Raw genomic sequence first — 26576 nt, 5'->3', positions numbered from 1 at the left:
TAATTTCTTGGTGATTGGAATTAAAACAATAAAGAAATCTTTTCGCTAAAAGTTTTAACTTATTTTTGTTTTTGATATCTTTGAGTACTGAATTAGTTTCATAACTTTTGCATTTATGAAAGCTCTCAACCGGACAAATCGTGAAAGTTAATATTTGGCCCGAAAACTAAAAATAGTTCAGAAAACACGAAACCAAAAAATGAAACAGCTAAACTTAAGATATAACCAAAGCTTAATTTAGGACACAAATTTAAATGTATTTCATCACTTATAATATGGCAATGCAAGCCCAAATCAAGGTTCACAGCACTCGTTATTATAGAATTCATTTTCTTTGTCACCAAACAAAATATGTACAACACGAAAAAGGAATGGGGGAAAACAAAAGAATTAAAATAAACAAACATTATATTTAACGCCCCATGTAGACTTACGATGTGGAGCGAGGTGTTAAGGGCTAATTAACCTTATTGTAGATACATGATGTATAGTTTACATTATCAAAACCTTTTCTTATCCTTTTTCACGTCCACGGTAGCGGTCCTACGCCCACGTCTGTGCTCCCCAATGGGGTCTTTCCACGTGGTTTCACATTTTTGTTCCTCTTCTACCCAATTATCTGTGGCCAATGACTGCTGGTAATATCTGAAGGCCACATATAGCATGAACACTGCAATGGGATGCATGAAGATCAACAAGCATTTTAGGGAGATTCAAAAATATTACTTAGATAAACCCTATCATCAATTCATTAAAAGGCGAAAAAACGCGAACAACTAAGCAGTGAAATTTTTTGGAGATCAATAGGTTTTTTACAAGAAGAAAAGAGCAACGCTATGTCACTATCAAAGTTTTGATTTGGCAAATATTTTGATAAAATTCACGTTTACCGGCGAGTTGAAATTGTTGTCGAAAAATAAAAAAACATTTTATGTGTCAAATTTAGCAACAAGTTTGGTTTCGACAACCAAGCTAATTAAATCAACACACAAAAGTTAAATGGGTGCAGAATAACGCACAGTTTTTTTAAAAAAAATTGACATTGTAGCAAGTAAAAATAATATATTTAGCAAGTTCATTTTATACCAACTGATGAACTTGTTTTAACAATTTGGAATAGTTGCTATTGCCATTTTTGGGAATCGATAATGCCAAAACCTTTTTTGTTTCTGCCAAAACTCATTCATTGCATGACTTAATTGCCTTCCACTACATCACTTACTTTACGAAAATACCCCTGAAAATTCCATAAGTGCAAGGCATTTTTCAGTTCCACGTTTCAAACAAAAATGCAAGGATTTATGAGCAAATTCTAGTGCTAATTTTAGAAGAGAAGCAAACAAAAATTAAATATCAAGCAAAAATGCAATTCACGAACAAAACTAGAGGTAATTTGAGAAGAGACGTAAACAAAATTAAACATCTATGTTTTCCAATTACATGTTTTCATCAATTCACGAGCAACCCAAGAGAAACCCAAGCGGCCAAGCCTAGCTCTGCGTTTAGCTTCTCTCCGTTGAAGAAGCTTTGAAGTGTAAGAAAATATTTTAGAACGATAAAATAATCCTCTGGATTTGAAGGGGCATTTTCGTAAAGTAAGTTATGTAGTGAAGGACAATTAAGTCATGCAATGAATGAGTTTTGGCAGAAACAAAAAGGGTTTTGGCAGGAACAAAAGTGGTTTTGGCAGGAACAAAAGTGGTTTTGGCATTATCAGCTCCCGCCATTTTTTCCTATTGTCAGTGTTTCTCACTTCTTTTGCTTTCTAAAAAGACAATTAATATCAAAGACATAATTATTGCATCATAACAGATAACTTTTTTACAACTGGTTGTCCGAGCTAGTTTGCGTACAATGAGACTAATTCCAAAATACTAAAGGTCATGACCGAGCAAATTAATCTCCTGACCCCAAAATTTGAAATATTTGGTTTTCGTGAAATTCGACCTTGCAATCTATTAAGGGCAATCCCTTTAGTTTATGTATCACGCAACTCAGCCAAAACCTCTTGGGGTTGAAAAGATATTCTTATGTTATTTCTTCTACGAAAGTTACAAAATCAGAAGCTGATCATTAGAGGTAAGTTCGTTACTTGAACAAACAAAACTTGAATATAGATGTTCTTTAATTTGAAATCCGTGAAATTTTCAAACCATACTTGAACAAGTCACGACCTGTCGTGTTCAACATATTATGTTCCAAAAATTCAAGCTACTCGAAATCGGTTCACGATAGACTAAACTACTCGTTTCAGATCAACCCCTCTAGTAAACAATCCAAACTAAGTCGAACATAAGTTTAAAACTCGTTAAATTCTCAAACCAAGTTCCAACAATCCATTGTTCGACTCGTGGACGAGCCCCATAAGTAGGCATCAATGAATGAGATAGCAAAAAGGGGTTTACGTACCTGCCCAGATTCGAGCCATGACTGAGGAGAGATTCCAAACAAGGGTAAAGATGCCAAAAGCCACTGCTTTCTTGTGAGAGCATGATTCCCAAGCATCTTTGAACCTTCGCACCCAGAAATTACCTTCACACGTACAGTATTGCAAAATTACATACAAATGTTTTCTTGGTTTTTATAATTCCAAATAGCAATCCGAGTTATAGTCAATTGAAGAAGAAGAAGAAGAAGAAGAAGAGAGAGAGAGAGAGAGAGAGAGAGAGAGAGAGAGAGAGAGAGAGAGAGAGAGAGAGATCCAAATATGGTCAAGCACATATAGCTAGCGACACGCCCGGCCTAGTTTGGCTAAATAAGTTAAGTGGTTTATTTTTCTATATTTTTATGTAATTTTTCGTTCGCTTGTATTAGTTTTGCGTCACATTTTTCTATTTGGCTTTTTTTTTTTGTTCTTATTCAAAAAGTTTGGAATTTCGATCATAACTTTTTAATTTTTTCGATTCCTCTTAACGAGACAAACTAATAATTTACAAAAAAAAATCGACACGAAATTAATAAACGTGAATTTTTTTTTGAAAAAACACAAGCGCGCACACAAAAAAAAAAAAAAAAACATTTGACTTTTATTTAGAGAAACTAGACCGTGGCGCATTATTTGTGGGGGTCTGATGCATAAAAGCCATAGAAGGACGTGCATTATTTGTGGGGACTGATGCAAAAAAATAGCCCTACCAGTTGGACCTCTGGTGAAATGCCACATAAAGTCCATCTCACTCTATTATTTTTATATCCCTACTGACTCCAATGTACAATATTTATGATCATAGATCCCGAGAAAATTTTCAGTACCGAGCGAGTATGATGTGGTGTCTGTTCGGTGTATTTGGACCGTCTATTTTGGTTTTGAACAGCTCGAATTTGGAGAGAGAAAAGGGAGAGAGAAAGAGAAGAGAGAGTGGTGGGGTAAGAGAAGAGAGAGTATTTTAATCTGGACCATCCAACACATTTTTGGACAGCTCGGATGTGAGTGCTTGGCACCACGTCAGCCGGGTGACGTGTTACCCATCCCGCACCCAAAAATTTCTCATAGATCCCAGGCGTCTAGAAATGCTAAATTAAATATTTAATAACTCTACCGAAACACTGTTCAGTAAATATACTCCTGCATTCAAAGAAAATTGCACCATTCACGCAAGCTATTTTAATAGTTTCCAGAATAGTTTTTATTTATTTATTTAGCCTTTACTCATTTTTTTACATCGCATCATTATTCTCAACAAGAAAAATAAGAAAAATATAAAAATATAAATTAAAGTTGGAAAAATTCCTATAGGACGACAGTAGAAAATTGTCTTTTACATCTTTTTTGAACTTTAAAGAACTTTTTTTCAACTTTGATCTATATTTTTGTACTACTTTGACATTAATCTAAAATATTTTACCCAAATTCGGTAAAAACTACGAGAAAATAACAAAAGAAATCTTTATAAAACAGACAGAAAATTTAGGCCAAAGGAGGCCTTAGTTTGCCTACTTCTAGATGTTAGTTTGTTTATCTAATTTTATGTTTTATCCTTTTGCACACTGTCTTCTTATTTATGTAAGTTCTATATTCTAAAGAAAAAAGTTTGTTTAAACTAAAACTTTAGGAAGAAAGAATGAACGGAAAAAAAAAAAAAAAAACCTAGATTTAAATGTTCAAAAGAGTTATTTTTTAAGTTCTACTATCATATAATGTGAGACTAGTTAAACAGCTCTGATGACAACTACAACAAAATACTTGAACTCAGACATGATCATTGTAGCATCTGCTGACGAATCAATCTAGGTGGCCCTACACGTTGTCATGAATTTTACGTTTAGGTCTAGTTTTTACCCAATAAGTTGACCACTGCGAGATCAAATCTACTAAAAAAAAACTTGATGTTCACCCTAGTAGTACTAATTTGATGTTGATAGATATGGACCTGTTTTTTGTTAATCAATGATGAAATGGACCTAATGTCTTAACGGTATCCAAGGGGAAGAAATTGGATCCAATGTAGTATGCATTAGACATTGTTGAGGGACCCATTTTTATCTACTCCATGTTTTGACACTCATGATCAAATTAAAGCAAAATGGAGCCGTTAATGTGATCCATGCATGCAAATGGGCCCACCAGAGCCTCAAGGGTTGGTTGGTGAAAAAAATCAATAGTAATTCAAACAAAATAAAAGAATAATAAAAACTTATTCACAAAAGAGCTTTGAATAAATTTTACGACGCTTAATTTCGGTCGTCCAAAATTGTTTTAGACGATCCGAATTAAAAATAATCTACTTACGGTAAAATTGTCCAAAACACTTTTAAACAATTAAGATTGCGTAGAACTGTGAATAACTTATAAGTTTCTCATTAAAAGAATATAAGTATTGAAAACAAATGGAATTCAGAGCAGAAGTGTGGAATTTACCGTAATTGGACAACTGGGTGGAATAGGAAGAGCAGATTTTTGGTACGGTGAATACTCCAAAAAAGCCTGTAAGAGAATGGGCACAACTACCAGTCAGTGAAAAAACAACACTGGACCTGGAGGAAGGAAGGGAAGAAAGAATGTTTAACTACTCCACTACTCATAACTTAAAAGTTGGTTGGATACTGTTTGTTCTCCCGAGAGAGAAATCAGAATTAAAAATACAAGAGCGGTGCGGCCGTTCATCTCGACAATCGACTACTCGGATTTTAATCGAGCAATGGATGATTCGGATTTGCATACGATTTGTATGCGCTCAGATTCGATCCGAGCCGTCCGTGCCGAGATGAACGGCCGAATCGGCCGCTCTGCACCCGCACGACAGGGAGCTGCTCGACAGCATCCCCGGATCCAAGGCATTGGGCAATATGGCTGGCTGTTGCCAGGACAAGTGCAAATTAACTGGTTCTGATTGTTTGTACATTGCCTAGCGGAAGCCATAATGGGTCAGGGAACAGTCCCAAGTTACAAGAAGGAAAGAGAAATGTTACAGACAGACGGGAAGTGCACAGCTTGGGATGCACTGGATACAAGTATATCCGTAACCGTCTAATGTTCGTGGGTCTTACCGGGTAGATGATTGTCCAACACCTTTTAACCACAATACATTTTTTGAGGTACATCCACTTAGTGCTGGGCCTCACAAGAATGTGCAGTTGATAAGGGTATCGGGCATTACGTGTCGGTGCCCCAAGATCACCAAACGAATTTTCCATAATACGAGGATTATAAGAAGGTGGAGTGCAAAAATCGTTACCCTTTGTCAATTCATTAACTAGTATAATCACACACTCACCCAATTTGGCCATCTTCCAAACAGTGATGGAACTCCCACACCTTGCCAAAACAAACAGCAGAACTGCCAACTGCCATTGTCATATTTTGGAGACTTCTTGTTATTTTCACACTTAAGGTACAAAGTATGTAAAAGTGAAGTTAAAAATAGGGAAAAAATGTGGAAATTCACCTTCATTGTGGTGGCAGGATCTCCAGAAAAGAGGGCTCTGAGTTTTACAAGAAACTCATTTAAATAAGGAAGAACCATTTTTACTAACCACATTGCTTCTCCTTCCCCAACAACATAGTATTCTTGGCTTGTATAATCTACATCTGTGACTCCCCTGTTTCGTAAATTTGTGCAAAGAAACGAATAACAGAAGTAAATTTTCATTCTTCGAGAATGTAATTCATGAATGTTGAAATACTACATTGAAGGAATTACCTGCAAATAATGGATCTGAACAAGAAAATTGCAGCAAGATAGGCAAGACCCAGATAGGAAATAACGGTTATGAAGCTGTAAAAGCAAATTAAAGAAGAAAAATGTTTTCATTTTGTGCTCTGTTTCGAAACAGGGGATGAGGACATGAAACTCAAATAAATAAATAATGATAGAGACCTTATATTGAGATCTTTGGTGTAAGAGAGTGAGATTATGATGAATGTTCCCAATCCAAATATGAATGCCGATTTCGAGACATCTCTCCACATCACCAAATCGACTGCGAAAAAACCCACAAATTCAATTAAAAAATTAGCCCCAAAAAGAAAACCCAAAAAAGTAATCACAATCATCAATGTAATGTCACCTAAACTCTGCAATTTGTTATGTGTATGAGGAACTCTCTGGAACCCAGTATTTGTTTCAGGAGGTTTTTGGAATCCATTTGAAACAGGACCTACAAAGCCCACAATAAAAATATAAAAAACAATCAATGGTCAAGAACAGGATTGTAAGCTCCAAAAAGCCGAGCTCCGTTGTATTGGCAATTTCTAACAGAAAAAAGACCCCAAACGCCATAGTAATTGGAAATATACATAATTCAGTGCTATATTCAGGGGGGGGGGGGGGGGGGGGGGGGGGGGGGAGGGGAAACTTACTTGCTTTAGTTTTTGTGGGAATTGCGTGGACTCTGGAATGGTTCACTACTGGAGGAACCTGTTTTTTCACAATGGGTGAGATGGGTAATGGTTTTTCTTGGACTTTCTGCACCTTCTTCTGTTCATTCACAATCTGCTTTGGCTTTTCTTCTTCTACAATGTCAATTTCCTTAACTTCAAACCTCTTCTTCTCTTCATCAATCTCAATTTCCTCATCATCATAATCTTCATCACCATCATCATCATGATCATCGTCTTCTTCATCACCATCACCATCACCATCATAATCATCATCTTCTTCATCCACCACCATATCTGGAGCAGATTTGACCTGACCCAAATTGCCCAAACCACAAGAAACCTCCTTTTCTTCACACACACCAAACTCTTTGCAAGACTCATCGCATCCACTCTTCTCATTTCCAACTGGGCTCGTCTCAATTTCCTCAACAGACTCATCAACGCCTTTATCCGGCTCCGATTTCGCCGCCTCCGATTCAATTGAATTCCTCCCATTTCCATCATCCAAATCCTCACCAGGAACCAATTTTGCTTCAGTCAGCGGAATTGAATTCCTCTCATTGGCATCAACAGATTCCCCCAAACTCCTATGGGACTCCGACTTCACCTTCCTCAATTGATTCAAATTCTTCTCAATTCCATCACCATTGCCAGATTCAACATCTGATTGACCAATCAACTTCAAAGATTGAGACTTTAGTCTCCTAATCTGAACTGGGTTTGTCTCGCTTCCATCAACAGACACCCTCGCCTCCTTAATTTCTTCAGATCTAGTCTTCATTTTCTCCATTGAATTCCTCTCAATTTCATCACCATTGCCAAATTCACCCTCTGACTGGCAAACCAATTTCAAAGATTCAGACTTTGATTTCCTAATCCGATTTGGGTTCCTCTCAATTCCATCAACAGACCCACTCACCCCCTTACCAACCTCAGATCTAGTCTTTTTAATTTTCGGAACAGGGGATTTTATCTTGGTTCCATCAGAAGAAACACTGAGCTCCTTACATTGTTGATCCAATTCCTTTCTGGGTTGAATTGGGTTTCGCTCAATCCCATCAGAACTCTCTGATTTCCACGTCTTTCTCTTCCCGTTTGCCCCAATTGGACTCTGTTTTGGCCTCATTTTTTTTTCCCCATTTTCTTCTGCCTTTTTCTCTTCGGCATTGAAGACTTTGATTCCTCCTTTGAACTCATCGCTCTTCATTCTGCTCTCCCAAACAGACCCTTCCACTACACCGTTTTTTGTTGTGCCCCTCCTTCTACCCACCTCCATTTCCTTATAATTACTCTCTCTCCCTCTCTCTCTCTCTCTCTACAATGTAATGATTAACTGGGGACGTGGTTGTTGTCAATGGATTAGAGAGGTTTTGGGCTGAAGAAGTGGCGGTTGGTGTGGTGGAACATTGGGATTCCTTGAGAGAGAGAGAGACTTTTACCTTGTTTAATAAGGACTTTTGATTTGGCTCTCTTTCCCTTTATTTTTTCTGGTACTTTTACAGTTTTATATTTATGTGTTCATTTTAATTTTGTATGTGTCCTATATGCAAAAATATTCCTGGATTATGTGGTGATGAATAATTTGGTTTAAAGAAGGATTACAGTGATCTTCTGGAGTATTAAATCTGAATATATAATCCCCCACTTTTTGGTTTGTCCTCCAGTAGTGTAAAGGAAATGAGAGGTGGTACTGGTACCAAGGCCCCCAAGAATCAGTAGCCTCACGTGCATGATGCATGGCCAATACAGCTACAGTTTCAGAAGAATATTTATGGCCCCATCGACCAGAGAGAGAGAGATGTGTGTGTTTTTTGTTCCATCGGATGAGATGATAGAGCGTTTATCAATTCGATTAAATTGATGTTTTACACGAGACGTTAAGAAATCATTTTTGAATAAAATCAATTTCTTGAATCATAGGCTCGAGGTGAGATCTACACATACTGTCACGGACTGAAGAGTATGGTTATCCATTCATTGGTACGGTGGTTTTTGTCTTTGTTAATTAACTACTCTCCTTGTCTGTGAATAAAGTGGAGAGAGAGAGAGAGCAACGAACACATGGACATACAGAGAGAGAGAGCAACAAACAGATTGACATACCACCTCTTTGACTTTAAGTTTAGGGAAGTTTCTCTCGACCCACAGGTCATAAAGTTATGCAGAAGAGGTAAAAATGTATAAAATTGACGCAACGGAATTCACGAGAGATTAGTTAGTGTATTAGTTCAAACGAGATAAACAACTCATAGTAACGAGCACATCTTGCGCACAAGAAAGAAAGAGAGAAACTCTGCAATATTATTGATAAAAAGCTGTATAAACTCTAGGTTACAAACTATTATATAGGCCGAAACGTTAGAAATTCTAAAAATAAACTTGGAAAATAAAAGGTCCTAGAATTTGGGGCAATTCCTAAAACTGAAAACGGGAAAGAAAAACAAGATTTTTCTAAAAAGAATCAACTTAAAAGGAATTACGGTCTAAGAGTTATTAACAAAATAAATCTTTTCAAAAACAACAAAATAACGCAATTGAAGGTGCTTTTCGCACCATCGAACAAAATACACAATTTGGGACAGAGCACGAAAATAAACCGGAACAAAATTGTGTAATTAACCGGAGCGAGAAAATAAATCAGCCCACCAAGTTTGGGCCTATTCCGAGCTCGTCTGAATTTTGCCAAATTGAGTAATCCAAAATTGAACACCGTTTGGATTTCCGGAGCTTGGCTTGGTACAACTGATCATCGAATTGGGCCTCCACATATACATTGTACATCAAAAATACAACTAAACATTATGTGGATGTACGCTAATGGTGATTACACACACCTCGACCATATTAACGTCGTTTAGCGACATGGAGTACTAATACATGGGGTAATTTTTTGACTCCTTCTATCATTTAATTAACCTAGCGGGTTTGGTTGAATGAATAGAAAATCAAGAACTAGTGGAAAGGCACTATTGACTCAATCGTATTTTCGGCTATTCTTCTGTAGTCTGAAGACAAATGATTTCTTCTAATTATATTGGCTAAATAATATTTTTAGTGGAAGCGATGGTTAATTAAATGATTCTTTTGGAGTACCTAAATGGAAACTCAACCTTCAATCACATTCATTTAGGTTCAACCTTCAATATCTCTAACAACAATCAATTGATATAATGTGGGTCGTTGGCAAAATGAAGATGTTTTATGAAAAAACGAGATGCCTCTTTGGTTAATTAAATGATTCTATTTGGGGTCAGTGGCGCTTTAATTGCGATTAAAGAAGCAAATCAGTTTGGATCTATTTAACTTGGGAGTCACTTTGAGCATCTCCGACGGAGATGTCAAAGTCGAGGTGGATAATCAAACGGCTAGTTTTGACATTAAAGCTTCGTTTCGGAACTCATTTTAAGTATTTATTTTTTAATAAGGTAATTTTAAGCTAAAAAATAACGTGTCTACGCAAATAATTTTCCTAGCAATATGGATCTTGTTTGATAAATCTTATGGAGATCTTTTATACGGTGCAAAAAAAAGAAAAAAACAACTTTTTATTTACATTATTTTTGAGTTTAAAAATGTAAAATAAATACTTATTTTTTAAGAAGGTGTTCTAGAACGGGGCCTAAGTCACCATCCAATTATGATGCCTTATAGCATGCCAAAAGTGACATAGCTTTGAAGAGAGGTGATGTGACTTTGAAGGAAAGTCCCAACATGTCAACTTTGATATCAACCTTTTAGATTGCCAATTTTCAAAAATTAACCATAAGCTTTCACATTAATTTGACATAAGGGTTAGAGAGGGGGAGCTTGATGTCAAATTGCCATATAAGCCTTCAAAATAATTTGACGTCTCCATGTTTGACCTTTCTTGTTGGAGATTTTTGGAACCATCCACTAGGCGGTGGATAATAACATGTAATGCTAAAGAAGTTAAGGTTTCAACAAATATATCATAGATATCAATATAATTTTACAGATTTCAATACACTTTTCTTGGATGTCGAGCCTCTTTTTACAAATTATTCGACGCCCTAAGGACTGTGGTTAGCATTTTACTTATAGTACTATCGATGAAAATGAGTGTCTTCGTCCGTAAGGGTTGACCAAAAAACTCATGTCGTTTTGGGCTTCAGATCCTATCAAAGCAATTCTCTACTTCCCTAGTTCGTTTTGGCCTTAGGGGTCTAAAAATTATTGAACACGGTCTTCAATAAATTTTCTCTCTTCACTCATTATTCTAAAAAACCTCTCTCAAAACCGAAACTGAATATTTGGTTCCTTTTCTTCTATTTAGTACTCGAATATTTGGTAAGCTATAAAAGAATTCTAACTCTTTCAACAATGACTTGAGAATTGAGATGCACTCTATGAATAGGGACCAAACTAACTTGAGGCTTTAGTGCTTTCCAGGCTTCACTAGAGGGAAGGTACAGTTACTTGAGCTTTTAGGCAAGTCTTTTAGCCCAATGACTACATTGCTTTAGCTCATGTTCCAAGCTACGTAAGATTATGTGCAGGCGAGTGCGGGAGTACAAGTGTAAAATGTCTTTTAACAATTTTATAAAAAATTGAAGTGCCAAAATTGAGAACGCGAGCGAATACCATTTAATGCCATTTAGAAGGGATTGAATGACTAAGATTTAAAGGAGAAGTTCTCAAAATACACTCGAAGATAAAAATATATTCATTAATTTGCAGAAATTATTTTCTTGAAACAATTGAGGGGCACGTGGGTGCTTTTTGAAATAGAGCCCACCACTTGTTTGTCCCATGAGCATGTGACGCCAAAGCATACGCAAGGGATCGTGACAAAAGTTGCCTCTCCCACCGACACACATTCACCTAATTCATCATTTTATGTTCCCTCTTCATTTTGGATAACACACAATATCAATATTCACCTTGTTTTTTTATTTTGAATAACCGGGAGTTCGAGCTAGCTTCTGCGAATTACGACTAACTTTTAGGATCCTAAAGGTAACGATCGGATAAACTTCTAGAGATCCCATGGTTTGGAATAGTGGCGGAGGTACGTAGGTGCTCAAACACATTTCATCATTTTCTTGCAATATAAAAATATAAGCAAATAAAAAGACAAGAATCTAATGCTAGTATTTATTTGTCTATCCATAATAAACAAATAAAAGTAACATAAATAAGGGGGAGTGCAGCACTGCTTTATAACGGCACGTGACTTGTATCCCCTACAGAATACAGTATCAAAATTCCTCTCCAAAAGTCCAAACATGTTACATTGATAACTTTGATGCATATTTATTCTATTCACATTTAAGTTAATAGTATATACCAGTTCGAAAAAATATTAATAGCCTACTAAATTAATAAAAAGAAAGAAAGCACATCAATAGTACAAAAGTAATTTGCTCCCTATTAGGTGGCAATATTGACCCCATACCCATTAACCCATCCGAATCCGCCCACTCTAAATGTGATCAAACACAACCGCATTACGAGAGGGGTCGTTGTGATTCCTAACTCATTCTAAATGGATCTTAAATGGGCTGATTAAATAGGTCATTTTATATTACAAATAGGTTGTTTTTATACAGTAATTACTAACATGACTCCAAAAATTACTCCAACTATTACTAGTGCCATCCAAATTAGACACTCCCAAATTTTACTGACGCCAGTCCCGAATTTGCTATTGCCACCACAATTAGCTAACGTCACCCCATTAAATTTAATTGGATTACTGGGCAAATTGGGTTTGAGTAAATATGAATGGGTCTAGTTGGTTAGGTATTAGTATGAAACTAAACGGGTTGCATAAATGTCCCATCAAAGACCCAAAGCGAATTGTTTTTATCATTTCACCTATTTCTCATCGTGTTATAAGTTCTTGAGTTGACGCTCCCATTAAGACCCTCAAGTATTTGAACTGAAATTCGAACCTCTTCTGTGTACTACCGATTCTTGTATTGGGTCATCAGACGAGATTTTACTACATCTTTAATTGCACCCTCGCTAATGGCTGCAAGGGCGGAATTATGAGTATAGAAAGGTAGGCTATAACCCAAATCAGCTTTGAAAAAAAAAAAAAAAATCATAGGTAAAATTTAGCCCAAATAATTTTAGCCCAACTCATTCCATCCACCAACCCATTTTAGCCCAAGACAGATTACATTTCTGGTTCCGCTCTCAAATGAACGATGAGATGAGTCTCCCAAAAACCTGAGTTAATATAACCCCACCCGTGGTGTTGCACAGGACATTTTTGTGCCTGCCCTTCTAGTAGTAAGGTAAAGGGGAAAAACGTTAAAGAGAACATACTCTCGAGATCCAGAAAATAATCCGGTATAACAATAACCACAACATTAATTAAGATTGAATGGGTTACCTTTTAGAACTTTTATTATGAAGAAACTCTAAGAGTATAGTAGGAGTATATTTAAAGTAGAGAATACTTTCACGATGAGTACAAACATTACAATTCCAAATACAACGAAACTTATTACTTTGACAACTGAGTAGTTTTATCGAAAAAATAAAAAGTGAAAAAGTGAAAAGAAAAGAAAAAAATAAAAAATAAAAAATAAAAAAAAAGACAACTGTTATAAGCAGCTAGTTGTTTTGGTGCGGTTGGAATATCATCCGGTGCCGTTTGCTTGCTTGGCAGGGGACGCATGGTAGTGTCCCCAGATCCCTTTCTTGGGTCTAAACGGTGCCGTTTGCCTGCTTGACAAGCTGCTTGGCAAGGGGATGCATGGTAGTGTCTCCGGATCCGGCTGGGACCACCTCAACCAACAAAGACTTGATGATCATAGCAAGGTAGATAAAACTCATAAAAGTTAAGAGACATCTGACCACTATTGGTCAACAACCATACCATTCAGATAAAAATAGAATCCTTCAACTTAAACAACGGGTTAGGTAATCTCCATGGCAGATAATCACTACAGACAATCATAGTATAGTCTAATGAATCCCATAGTAATATTCTCATAGATTACATAGGCCTAATAAGGACCCAAAATCCATATTCAAATGAAGAAACTGGTGCTGCGTGACATAAACATAAGACAAAGCTAAAAAGTGGCAAAAATAATAGTAATTCTTGGGGGTTGATTCTCTAGTGCTTGTCATATGAAACCCCTGTAATTTAAGGTTGTGTTTGGATCCTCAGTGGAGAGATTTTTGAAGGCAAAAGAAAAGGGAAGGAGAATAGAGAATCAACTGATATCCAGTTATTCCAGTCCACAATTACGGCTCTCTTTTCCTCCCTTTTCTTGTCCCCAACACCGAAGATCCAAACACAGCCTAGCTGACGAAAAAAGTGCATGATAATTAGCCTATCACAATCTCCTACAAAGTACCAGCGAATTCTGAAGTGTTTAAAATATGTCTTGGAGCTAAGTGCTACTCTGAAATCACACTCAAGAAGAAACACGAAATCAAGCCAATTCAAAGTCGAGCCCAGAAAATAGTGAGCTTAAACCCTAAACAACACATAAAGGGCACAATTACCAAATATTCAACCTTTGGTTCACCGCTGGATTCGAACCTACAGCAACAGACTGTCTTTTAAAAGGTATAGGCTCAAACCAACCAAAGAATCCAAACGGTTGTCATTAATAGCATATGGACTTTTAGTTGATACGCCCAGTAGAATAGGCACATAAATCTCTCCAAATACTAATTGCTTATCCACACCAAAAAAACAAACAGGCAAATGTGTCTAAAAAGTAAAAGTTAAGTGTATCAGTACAAATGGCCTCCCTGTCTCATTAAGAGTAGTTAATCTGTTCAGCTTATTTTCATATATAATAGATATTCATTATCTTCTTAAAACTCCATAAGCAACCCCTGAAATATCATTGCATTGAACTTGGCCTGAAAATAACTGGGCAAAAAAGCCAAATATTGGCCAAAAGAAAGCCATATTAGTTAACCATCCACCAATTGGTGGGTTAAATGCTAATAAACATAAACATATAACTATTACTTGGTACGTACAACCTCTTTCCTTTTCCTTCTACGAAATGGAAAATAATTCTCCCCTCGAATGAGTCTACCGACTCTACCCAGTCTGTTCAAGTTACTAATGCAACATAACTCCGGACCGCAAAAGTGTCAAACAAAAAACTTCATTCAAATTACTGTGTGATTTATTGATAACAGAAAATAAGCTAGAACTAAACTTTGGAGTGTCCCATCCTCCATGTTCATTATTCTCTGAAAATGTGCCATGGCACCTCTTTGGTGATTTTAATGTTGTTAAGCATGAAGATGCAAGAGCGGGTGGCTTTCATATACATGAAGGTGCTACGCAGGATCCCAATAATTGCATGGATTGCTTAGATATTTTTGACCTTACATTTAAAGGGTTGTTTTCACACTTTGAGCAACAAACACGAGGACGTGCTTACCTTTAGCAAATTGACAGGATGCTGAACATCAATTGCTAACGTCTTTCCAAATTCTGGAGCCACCTTTCTCCGCCCTAGCATCTCTGACCTCTTTCCTAGTTCTGTTATGGTTGAGGTATAAACCATCTTCTCGATTCAAGCTTTTAAAGAGTTTTAAATTTTGGTTCGACTATCCTAGTTTGGCAAGGCACTGGGGCAACCTATGTGTATCAGTTAAAGTCCAAGCTAAGATCTCTGAAGATTCACAACCCTGAATTCCTCTACTTATAGCTACATTTTGAGAGAGTTATTTTAACCAAAGGAAATCTCGAGAGGAATCAATTGGACATCCTGTCTAGTCCTGATCCTTCTGCTATTATCAGTGAGAAAAAAAAAAAAAACTGCTCTTACTCGCTATACTGTCCTAGTGGAGCTTTCTACAAGCAAGAATCAAGGTTAATGGGATTAAGCTTGGGGATCAAAATACGTCCTATTTCCACAAAAAGTTGCTATTCGCGAAGCCAAAAAACAAAACTATACTATCTATACCAACGATCGCAAGTGATAAAGCATGACAAACAATAAAGAGGTTCGACACATTGTCCATAATTACTTCCAAGGGTATGCTTAGTACTTCCAGTCCTTACCTGTAATGACATTAACAAAGTTAAGGGATTCATTTACCCTGCTTATCTAAGCATCATATGTCCTCATAATCATAGATTTTGCTGTCACTGATTCAGAAATTAAAGAGGCTCATTGTTCTATGGGTGACAACAAAACCCCAGCCCTGATGGTAATATACTAATATGTCCTATTTTTTTCAAGAAAAGCTTGGCATATTGTTGGTTTAGATTTTGTAGCTGCTATTAAATCCTTCTTCTCTGCCACTGAGCTCCTCGGGGCTATTAATGCTACTTCTAATTCTCTGCTTCTATGATTTCCTAGACCTTGCAGCATGACTGAATATGATCTCTATCCTATCCGATTTCAATATCATCTACTATATCATCTCTAAGTTTCTAACCATCAAACTCATATCACTCTTGATGATCGATCGGTTACTGCCAAGCTGCATTTGTCTCAGGCAGCCAGCAGGTATATTTTGATCTGTCCTCGTGCAAGAACTTTAAGAATTATCAAAAGCAGAGTACATCGCTATGAAGATTGATATATTGAAGAGCCATTGATTCTGTTACATGGCAGCTCACTCGGTGTTCTCAAGGCTTTCCAGGTCCTTTTCGGGCAATGAACCTGGTGCTAAGGGCCTTAGACAGGGATCCTCTCTGCCCCTGCCTTTTTGGTATCGTTATGGCCTTATGGGCATATTGAAGGATTTATCCTTTCACTCTAAGCGCAAAGATCTGGAAATTAGTTACATATGTTTCTAAGAGCCGTCCTTGTGGAGATCTTTCTCCAATCTCTTATAAAAGATATTCAGTACGTCAACATAGAAGTTAAAGAGGGTATTTATGCTCGTCGTGTTCTTTATATGGAAATCCTAGGCCAGGTGGCCATTCCCTTGACTCATACTAATGAGAATTTACTCCACGCGAAGTAGAACAAAAAGCTGCTGAATTGGCCTATTTCTTGTGTGTACCGATTGAAGTTTTTTGATAATAATGAACTAAGGAATGATTACTTTCACAGTACAACAACAACAACAACAACAACAACAATAGAACCCATGTAGAAACAGACCTAACCTTTGGCAATATGCACAAAGTGGCTGCTCTCAGAATACCACTGAAACAATGGCCCCTATACCTGTATTGCTGCGGATCTATGCCCCCAAAGCAAAGCCAAATGGCATCAGAGAGGGCAGGCCTAGAGACCCAATTCAATTTACGTGCACATTAATGGAACTTTCTCATTAGGAGAGAAAAAAATGAAGAATCCTCTTTTTTCTATAACACATCTTAATGGAACTTTCTTCAAAAGGTTCACTTGAGCCCAAGCAGACAACATATACGGTACAACCATAAAATGGAACTCTTTTGTGGTCTTTTATTCGTATGAAAATCCACTCAATTGAGTAACAAAACAATTCACAAATCTAAAATGTCCAAAAAAAGAGAGAAGCGTTTACTCCTCTTCTCTATCTGGCATCTACATTGTTTTTGCCAATATTTTTATAAAAAGTGTTATGTAATTTGTTCACGTGTAAATCTAAACTCTGGTAGAAAGAGGACATAACAATAAATAACATAATCAAAAAGTCGGAGTACATCCAAAAGAGCAGCAATTATTGCAACAAAACTTACTAATCAGATAAAGGAGGATGACAACTTGAGGCATCGTACATTATGTTTTCCTCCGCATCATATACGATTTCGATATGATGCAAAAGAGTTTCCAACGACACACTATTTTAAAAGATAAACACATCCTTTGTCAAATGTATGAAACAAACATTGAGAATTTCCGGTTATTTAACCCAAAGTAGCAAGCTAGAGAACGCATTCTCTAGAAATTGCATCCAAACATATCATCGCATGAACCATAAAAAACTAACCAAAAGAGTACACAGCCAATAAATCGAATAAGGATTATCATCCATTCAAATTCCTACTGCTGAAAACATCAATATGAGTGGACCAACTAAAGTTGGGTGTCAATATGATATTTCAAACATACTAACCTTGCTAATGGAAGTCCTCAGTAACAAGGAGGGAACCCCTCTTCGTTCCAGAAACATTGTGCATGAAATTTGCCTGAACCTTGTTGAAATGGAAGACAAAAGGGAAAACGATAAACTCAAAATAAGTGATGTGTCACAGAAATCACTAAGTCAGCAAGGTCCGACCAAATATAAGAAACTGAATATTGTGGCGAAAAAAGGAAAGATCCAACAATCACCTACATATTTCAAATTCCTAAGTAAGCGCTACTGGCTTGATTGCTAGATAAGCAAAATTAAGGGGGGGAAAGGGATTAATCTACCTTGTTCACCATCCTTGCTAGGTGGTTCGAGCGTAAGAGACATCACCCACCAAGTAGACCTAGGCCCACAGGTTAACACCTTTGTTTGATAGGTCCTAACGTTGGCTCCAACAGCAGCAAGATGCTTGGCCTCAAAGGTTACGATGAACACCATCCCAGCAGCAATCTGAGAACTCACCTTCAAGGTCTTGATGAACTCCAGTTCACCAAGACGTGTGCCCTGCACGCCGATAAATGTTTGAATCTAACAAGAAAATATTGATTGAACACTGAGGACAGGGGGACCTAGACTAGAGAGAGTCGTCATCATCATAAGACATAGCAGACCAGACCTTAAAGTAAGAGTTGTATTTGTGGACAGCAAGTTTTGCACACTTGTCGTAGTCAACCCACCACTTCTCTTTTCTCATGTCCATTTCACAAACTCCACCGTACACAGGATAAGCCTGATCAACTTCATCAGGAAAAGGTGGTCCGACCGGTTCCTCAAACACCTAAACATTAGAAGAGTAGGAGTATCAAATCAAAAGACGATCTCGATCTCAAAAGGAATAATCAAACACGCACAAACACACACACACACACAGGGAGAGAGAGAGAGACGATCTGGATCTGAAAACGAATAATAATGAAATACAACTAGGAATTGAACAAATTCATCATAGGAGGCATGTATATTACCCCCGTGCGGTACATATTCTTCGCACGATGAGCACATCGATCCCAGCAGGCTCCTAGTTTCGCAAGATCGTCATCGATCGTCTCCCTCTCCCTCTTGCCAGCAGCCGCGATTTGGCGGTGCGCCTCTTCAAGGAACTTACCCTGCCCTTTCGCTCCTCCTCAACTTTATCCCAGTGAGCCCAGTAGGCTTTTTGTTTCTCACGATGCTCCCTCTCCCACCTCCCCCTCTCTACAGCGGCCATCTTTCGGGACATCGCCTCTTCATAGTAGTGGTTTGTCATTCCGCCTAGACACCACGAATACAATCACAGAAAGAAAGAAATAAAACCCTAGCAGCTACGTAACACAGTTGAATTGAAGGGAAGGGAATGGGTCTACAAAACCAGCTGTATTTATAGTTTGTGGTGTAAATTACGTTCACAGCCTTGTACTTTGAAATAGTTGAACAACATACCTCTAAACTTCGGAAGAGCACACTTGTGGACCCCCCCCCCCCCCCCCCCCCCCCCCCCAAAAAAAAAAAAAAAAAAAAAAAACTCTTTTAATGCTTTGTTTGAAACACGTGGAAAGGAAGAGAATATTTAAATATTTCCACTTCCTTTGTATGGTTGGAGAGGGAGGAGAGAAAATAGTTAAAATAGTGATCGGAAGAATAGTAGTAGTAGGAGTATAACTTTCCTCCTCAATTTCTTCCAATTTTCCTTCTTAATTAGTATTTTTCATTCTCTTCCCTCATTTTCCACAAGTTCCAAACAAACAAACAGATCATCTTTCTGGGAAATGGGTATTGCTTTGTTTTCAAACTTACGTAATAATGAGTTAGTCTGGAATTGTTTAGTCTAATACTAGCTCTTTTTATCTAAATTAGGGGGTGTTTCGGTTTCTAGAAAAAGGAACTTTTAGAAAAGAAAGTAATTTCAAGCTCAAAAATTATGTATTTATGCAAATAATTTTTCTACCAATATGGATTTTGTTTGATAGATTTCATTGAAAATTTTTAAACGGTGCAAAAAAAATTAAAAAATTATTTTCCATTTTCATTATATTTGAGCTTGAAATTACCTCATTTTTGAAAAAAAAAAGTTTAAAAAGAAAGCGGAATGCCCCCTTAATGGGCTTATAGTTGAATTTGATAAAAAGGAATCCATTACGCTTTTGTGGTATGGACCAATTAGAGTGTTGTTTTATTTAGATTCAGGAGAAGATGAGCTGAGGGGAAAAAAAAAGGAGAAGGGGAGACCATTGCCAGATTACACTGAGACGGTCTAGAAGGACGTGAACCCTAATAAGAGAGATTTTAGTGGATAGGTTGGCAGAGGTTTCTGAAGAGTACAAACTTTACTTTGATACTCTCTTTCACTCCATCTCTTACCTTGATAGATTTTTGTCAACAAATGCACTCACTAGGCAGAGGCTCCGGTTGCTGGGTGTTTCTTCAATGCTTGTGGCATAGTAAGCTTTCAAACCCTCTTAAAATTGCCTGTGGTTAGAGTTTTTAAAATACTACTAATTTGGGCGATTTGTTATTTAATTTCTCTATTCAACTGTGATGAGCAAAAAGTATGAGGAGATCAGCCCATCCAAATGTGGGAGACTTCTGTTATATAATGTAGGCTGACTTACTCAAACATCTGAATTACGAATTGGGTAGTCCCACTATTAGAAGACATTTTTAAGGTATTAGAGCAGACCAAGTTCCCTTTTTCATCAAATATATGTTTTGTGCACCTGTTTAGTTAGAAAATTGTGCTTCAATTGACTGATCAATGGTGCCATTTTACTCGATATCTGCAGAAACCTAGCCATAGTGGCTTAAGAAGATTATAAAAAAAAGTAAGTTCAAAACTCTATTGCTCTCGCGATCAATCCGTCAACACACCCCTAATCAGGATAACCACGATTATTCGATTCTATGAAGGCCTGCTTGGAATTTGTTGTGTCAGGAGTACTGGTGCCTATTGTTGTGTTAGGCCTCGTTAGTTCAGTTTCTCTTTCTTTTTAATAATGCAAAAATATCGATATCTTCAGCGTTTAAATTCAGTTATGGTTTGTATAAAAGACACTCCATGACTTTTCTAAGGAAATCTCCACTCATCATTTTCGGTAACAGGGCATGTTTGATACAAGGTTTAATTTTTGGGGGATTGGTAAGGACGTTGAATTGAGAAAATGATTGGCAATGAAGTGAGATTATGAATAGGGATTGTGCGAAGATAGTTGGGCAGTTGCCGTTTTTCCTGCTATGATATGGGCCTCCCGGCGGATGAGAAGTTTTTGGGTGCAAATAGGATATAGTTTACGTGGTATTCGAGCCGTCCAAACGTGCTTTGGACGGTCATATGTTTAGACACCCATTTAGAAATGCGCGGATTATTTCTCGGACCTTCTCAAGGTAGCTTTCGGATTTGCAAAATATTGGGTTTGTGTGTCCAACACGGCTTTCACGTCCTGGGCCGTTAATTTGAACATGTTCCAAATTCGATTCCTCCGACTAAAGACTGACTGCTCCTAAATTTTTTTCACGAAAAGTTAAATAAAAAATTATAAAGATTAAATGATATTACCAAAGAAAAATACCGAACACATTTAAGGACACATTTTAGGAAGAGATAGGAATGACAATGGGGCGGTTTTACACATAGCGTTAGTTTTCACCAAATGAACAATGGAAGACTTTGGTATGGCAACACCCTATCGGTAATGGAGTCAAGATCAATGTGGACGCGGCAGTATCTAAGAACATGAATTCGGTCGGAACTGGTGCTAATGCTCGTGGTGTAAACAGTAAGGTTATAGGTATGCTACTAATTGTGCACTCCGGAATAGGGCTGTAAATGAACTGAGTATTCGCGAGCTCGGCTCGGCTCGGCTCGGCTCATTAAGATTCGGCTCGTTCGACAAAAGCTCGGCTCGTTAAGAAAGGCTCGACTCGATTAAAGAGGCTCGTTTAGTAAATGATTAAGCTCGACTCGTTAAGGGCTTGGCTCGTTAAGGCTCGAGCTGAGCTCAAGCTCGAGTTTTTGGCTCATTAAGCAAACGAGCCGAACTCGAACTTGCCGAAGCTCGGCTCGACTCGGCTCATTTACAGCTCTACTCCGGAATCAACTTGTCACGAATTGCAGAAGCTCTTGCATGCGATTCAGGTTGGATTGAAACTGGGAATTGCCCTTAACCTTACACACGGGTGTACCTCGATTCTGATGCGGAAGCAGTTGTGAAAACTGCTCGGCCTTACAAGTCCTCCCCATTGCGGTGCTTACACATGATTGTCTTATTTTGAAGAGTCGGTTTATTTCATGTGATTTAATTATATGCCCGCCCCCCTGCGATGCTTACACATGATTGTCTTATTTTGAAAAGTTGGTTTATTTCATGTGATTTAAATTATATTAAACGTGAATGTAATTGGGTTGCACATATTTGCGCTCAGAAAGCTCTTTCCAATAGTTGGTCCGGTTTGAGAACTTTCATTTTGCCCCGTGGGGTTCCCAATTGTTTGATGTGTAGGCTTAAAAACCTCCGGATGAAATTTTTTTGACAAAACAAAAAAAATGGATGTCCGAACCCATACCCAAACCCGTGTCAGCAATTTTTTTGGTTACTTTATTTCTTATTGGTACCATTTAATTGCACAATGCCTAGCTGATGTTCTCATTGGTACACAAGTTCTTATTACCTTATTAATGTGCACTATCCTAAATAATTCTTAATTATCAACCAGATTAATGACAATAAGGGATGAATTTTGTTTGGTTATATAGTAGTAATATTTTATCAGGTGCGAAATTCTAAATTACATATTATAAATCTATTTTAGATGGGTTCGAGGCGGGCAATGGATTGGGCTACGTAACATCAACCCGATCCAAACCCTCAAAATATTATGATTTATTTGTCTAAAATTTTGCCTTCCTATAGTATCAGAATGGAAAAGAATAACAATGTTACTCCATTGGTCTGGTACCATGTTGACACAATCTCGAAATTAGACCATGTAATTAAACCTATTTCATTTTACTATGCAAACTGATGATATTACAAGTTCGGCAATTGCCAAAGTTGATACCAAATTTGGCACCAAGAATGAAATTGCCAAATTTGGCTTTTCATTCTGCAGATGTGTGAACTTGCTCTCAGCAGAGTTAAAACAGATTTGGGGGTGACGTTGTTTAATGGTAATCCACTTCTATTGTTAAATATTTGTCACAAAAATAGGAGAAAAGGTAAGAGCCAAATCAGTACAATTCCGGTTATAAAGACTTCATTTAATTAATTCTCTTATAGTCTCTAAATGAAAATTATTGAGATATTTTTTTTACATTGCAAACCATTCATCGCCTAAATCACTAATATTTTACTAGCATTTATGTGAAAAAAACAAGTTCCATGAATACTAATAAGCGTCTAATCCATAAGTGTACGTTTGGACTTTTGCACAAGAAGCAGCAACGTAGATATTATTTCATAAGAGAGTGCTTGGCTAACACAGAGGTCCAAATGATATTCGCAAGGTCGGAAGATCAAATTGCTGATATCCTCACCAAGTCGCTCAAGTATGAAGTCTTTTCCAAGATAAGAAATCTTCTCGGAGTTACTAAATCAAGTTTAAGGAGTTTAAGGAGGGATGTCAGAGCATAAACTTGATTTTGCATTTTGACCCAAAAAAATAAAGTCCAAGTCAAGAAGCCCAAAATAGAAGATATTTTGGAAGAAAATATAAGTACGTAGTTCTAGAAGAGTTCTAGAACATCTAGATTCTATAAGATGTTTTAGAAAAGCCTTAAGAAACATCCTAGATATTTGTTGTAAGTATTTCTCACATGTGTAAAATCTAGAACCTAGCTTGATATTATCTTGTAAAAATAGAAATCTAGAACTTTCCATGGAGTAATATAAATATGGATGGGTTCTAGTCATTTTTACGAAGCCAAAAAAATGTGTTCAAGTGTAATACAAAATGCTTAATTACTTCCCGACTATAGTCTCAAAGGTAATATAGAGTGCTCACATGTGTAGTTCCTTATTTGACCTTGTCAAGTAGCTCTAGTGGAGTCAACACAACCGGAGGACCTCTACAAGCGGTATCTTGTGCCAACGGTTCCACGATGACGAAAGCCCAACATGTGTCTTTCTCCCTGATCCCGTACGGGATTCATAAAATCATGTAATTAATAATGCACTTATGAAGAAGGGCTCGAGAAGGCACTAAGGACAACCAGGGGAGTTGCTGGAGGCATCAGAGTTACAGAAGATTTTTTTAGAGAAATTGGAGATGTAAGGACTAGAGTTACTTGAGTTTTTATTATTATTATTTTTTGTTAAAAAGACCCAAAAATTAAGTTGCTTATTTTGTGTTTTATAATTAAGTTATTTTTTGTTTTAATTTTTTTTGGCAGGGTATATAAGAAAGCAGTGTGCTAATTTAAGAAAAACCCAAATGAGACGAATGGTGGCTTCAACCACGCCATCTTGGTGTTATGGGGACCGGATGCACTACACCAAATCACAAGCATGGACAATAAAGAACTCGTGGGAGAGTCGTGGGGCACACATAGGGGCATGGGAAGATTCTTCGGGGGAAATCTTTACTTTTTGATGTTGAGTGCCCTTACTTTTTGTGACCCCCAAAAAATAGATTTAGCAGAAATGTAACTAGTGATGTGGGAGAGATATGTAAGAATAGATGTAAGACGATGGTGTGTCCCTACTCTCTAGCACTTGTTTTCTCAAAACTAGCAAAAACAAGTTCCTTTAAAACTTTCTATCTTGTGGCATTCCTTTAAAACTTTCTATCTTGTGGCACTGTATCTAAGTAGTTGCAAGATTTTCAGGAAATGACATGTTGTCAGTGTTATTCACCAGTCTTATGTGGAATTTCATTCACGAGTTTCTCTAAGTTAATGTAAATTTTATTTATTTACAGTGTGGAAAGCATTATTCTAGTAAAAAAGAGTAATATTGGAGCTAAAAAGACAGGGTTGGCTGCATGGAAGTACGAATAATATGATCACTGCTCCCACATAAATATCATTCCCCATGAAGCTCATATACTGCTCAAACTGAGGTTGGCTGCATGGAAGTACATTTATATATAGATGCCTAAATGCCAGCTATAGCCACACAAAAAAATATATATATATTGAAATGACACTGAAAAATCTGTAAAGCACACACATGCGTCAAGAGTCTCAACCAACTACGTTTTTATTAGAAACTGATACAATTTCCCTGCCAATTATCGTCCACAAATTGAAAGAAATAGAAAAACTCAACTTTCTTTGGTAGGAGAGAGAGAAACATAATAAAGGTGAATCAACCTTATAACCGCTACTGTATCCACTTCGCATCAAAAACCATTTGTACCACTTCAGAGCCATGTATCCATCTTTACCACTCCTTTTATTTTTAAAAAATGCTAAGGACAAATAAAACTTACCCTGAAAAAATGAACTATTTTATTTTTGATTTGAGAAAGTGAACTATTTCATGAGCTACCAAAATGCCGTCAGAAATCTGCCGAACTTGAAACAAAGCACTTTGGTTTAGACTTAGAATATGCGGAACAATCTATGTTCCCTCAACCGATTGGCCATTGCCTTATTAGCTATGATCTTGTAAAAGTACAGATAGTGTGATACCCTGGCCTGAATCGTAGAAACCACTATCTCCTCCTGCTCAGTTCCCTCCATTCGGAACAAATCCTGAAAATACTGCAGAAATTGGGCAGCCTCTTCCTCCGCTTTCTCACTATAATCCCTATCAGCTTTTCGAATACCTGAGATCGTGCTTCTTTTCCTTCAATTGGTTCGCAATCGGGGCTCTCCCTGACACTTCCACGCTAAGAGCTTATCTCGCCCCATGGGGCCACTCTCGGTTGGCCCCCTCCACCATTTCAGCATCAAAATTACCCCCACACCATCACCGCCCATGTACATCCACCAAAAGACAGGTCACTCGATGCATGTAGACCCATGTCCATCCAACGACTCTAGAAGGAGTCATGTATGCAAGTGTGTGTAGTAGCATGGCTCAAAAGATATGGGGACTCAGAAGAATTTTTTTGGGATTAAAATCGAATCACTCTTACACGTACTACATGTTGCCCTTCTCCGTCAAAACCTAATCACCGTTATCAGTAGTTTTAATTTGATACGCATCCAAAAAAAAATACAATCAAACCAATTAAGAGAAGAATTACGAAATCGAACCGAGAAAATAGTGAGCTCAAACCCTAAACACCACATAAAAGGGTTCGATTCTAGGGATCAGGTCGCAAGAAAGTAATTTCTTGTGAATCCCCTAGTCCCAGTGTGGATGACATGCCTTTGACCGGACCGTAGAGGGGAATAGTTGAGATGCCCATAAGCTGGCTCAGCCCACCCATGATCTTTGCAAAAAAAAATAAAAAATAAAAAATAAAAACAAAGATTGGATCATAGAAAGGTAGATAGAAGTTAAGAGACAACTGACCACAATGGGTCAACAACCGTACATTCAGATAAATATACAATCCTTCAACTTAAATAAGGGGTTAGGTAATCTCCACGGCAGATAATCCCTACAGGCTACAGACAACCATAGTACAGTCTAATGAATCAGAGAGTAATATTCTCATAGCATAATTATAAGTCTAATAAGGGCCCACGATGCATATTCAAATGAAGAAACTGGTGCTGCATGACATATACACAAGACAAAAGCTAATTGGTGGGGAGATTGCAGCAAGTGTGGAGCACAATCCTAGGGGATGATGTTTAAAATAT

The 26576-nt window shown here is 37.4% G+C and overlaps 2 protein-coding genes and 1 non-coding gene across 3 annotated transcripts; all 3 read right to left on the bottom strand.

Annotated features, from left to right (window-relative positions):
• Window positions 1–236: 236 nt before the first annotated feature.
• LOC131303592 (reticulon-like protein B21) lies at window positions 237–8420 on the bottom strand. The gene is made up of 9 exons (XM_058330540.1): window positions 6800–8420; window positions 6508–6597; window positions 6318–6420; window positions 6141–6215; window positions 5886–6039; window positions 5715–5784; window positions 4859–4924; window positions 2410–2532; window positions 237–670 (listed from the first exon to the last, which is right to left on the bottom strand). The coding sequence occupies exons 1-9, from the start codon at window positions 8094–8096 to the stop codon at window positions 501–503; spliced, it is 2148 nt and encodes a 715-aa protein (XP_058186523.1). The 5' UTR covers window positions 8097–8420; the 3' UTR covers window positions 237–500.
• Window positions 8421–13592: 5172 nt separating this feature from the next.
• LOC131303630 (uncharacterized) lies at window positions 13593–18940 on the bottom strand. The gene is made up of 5 exons (XM_058330590.1): window positions 18814–18940; window positions 18465–18626; window positions 18133–18352; window positions 17831–17909; window positions 13593–14684 (listed from the first exon to the last, which is right to left on the bottom strand). Exons 1-4 carry the CDS (start codon window positions 18826–18828, stop codon window positions 17848–17850), a joined length of 459 nt encoding a protein of 152 aa, XP_058186573.1. The 5' UTR covers window positions 18829–18940; the 3' UTR covers window positions 13593–14684; window positions 17831–17847.
• LOC131308855 (small nucleolar RNA snoR100) lies at window positions 16958–17063 on the bottom strand. Its single transcript, XR_009194585.1, has one exon. It is a non-coding gene; the product is annotated as a small nucleolar RNA snoR100 (small nucleolar RNA).
• Window positions 18941–26576: the final 7636 nt, after the last annotated feature.

The sequence above is a fragment of the Rhododendron vialii genome, chromosome 1a (genome assembly GCF_030253575.1).
Source record: "Rhododendron vialii isolate Sample 1 chromosome 1a, ASM3025357v1".
In the NCBI taxonomy this organism is placed as follows: Eukaryota; Viridiplantae; Streptophyta; class Magnoliopsida; order Ericales; family Ericaceae; genus Rhododendron; species Rhododendron vialii.
The sequence above is the reverse complement of the archived record's forward strand: the minus strand, read 5'-3'. Positions and strand labels throughout refer to the sequence as shown.

Bases quoted from the DNA above. Each gene is read 5' to 3' on its own strand.
- LOC131303630 (XM_058330590.1), bottom strand. The intron at 18,353-18,464 runs GTCTGGTCTGCT...ATCGGCGTGCAG, and splicing joins AATACAACTCTTACTTTAAG to GGCACACGTCTTGGTGAACT. The intron at 17,910-18,132 runs GTAGATTAATCC...CATTTCAACAAG, and splicing joins TAGCAAGGATGGTGAACAAG to GTTCAGGCAAATTTCATGCA.
- LOC131303592 (XM_058330540.1), bottom strand. From the start codon at position 8,096: ATGGAGGTGGGTAGAAGGAGGGGCACAACAAAAAACGGTGTAGTGGAA. The intron at 6,216-6,317 runs GTCTCTATCATT...TTGCTTTTACAG, and splicing joins ACCAAAGATCTCAATATAAG to CTTCATAACCGTTATTTCCT. The intron at 5,785-5,885 runs GTGAATTTCCAC...TGACAATGGCAG, and splicing joins ATCCTGCCACCACAATGAAG to TTGGCAGTTCTGCTGTTTGT.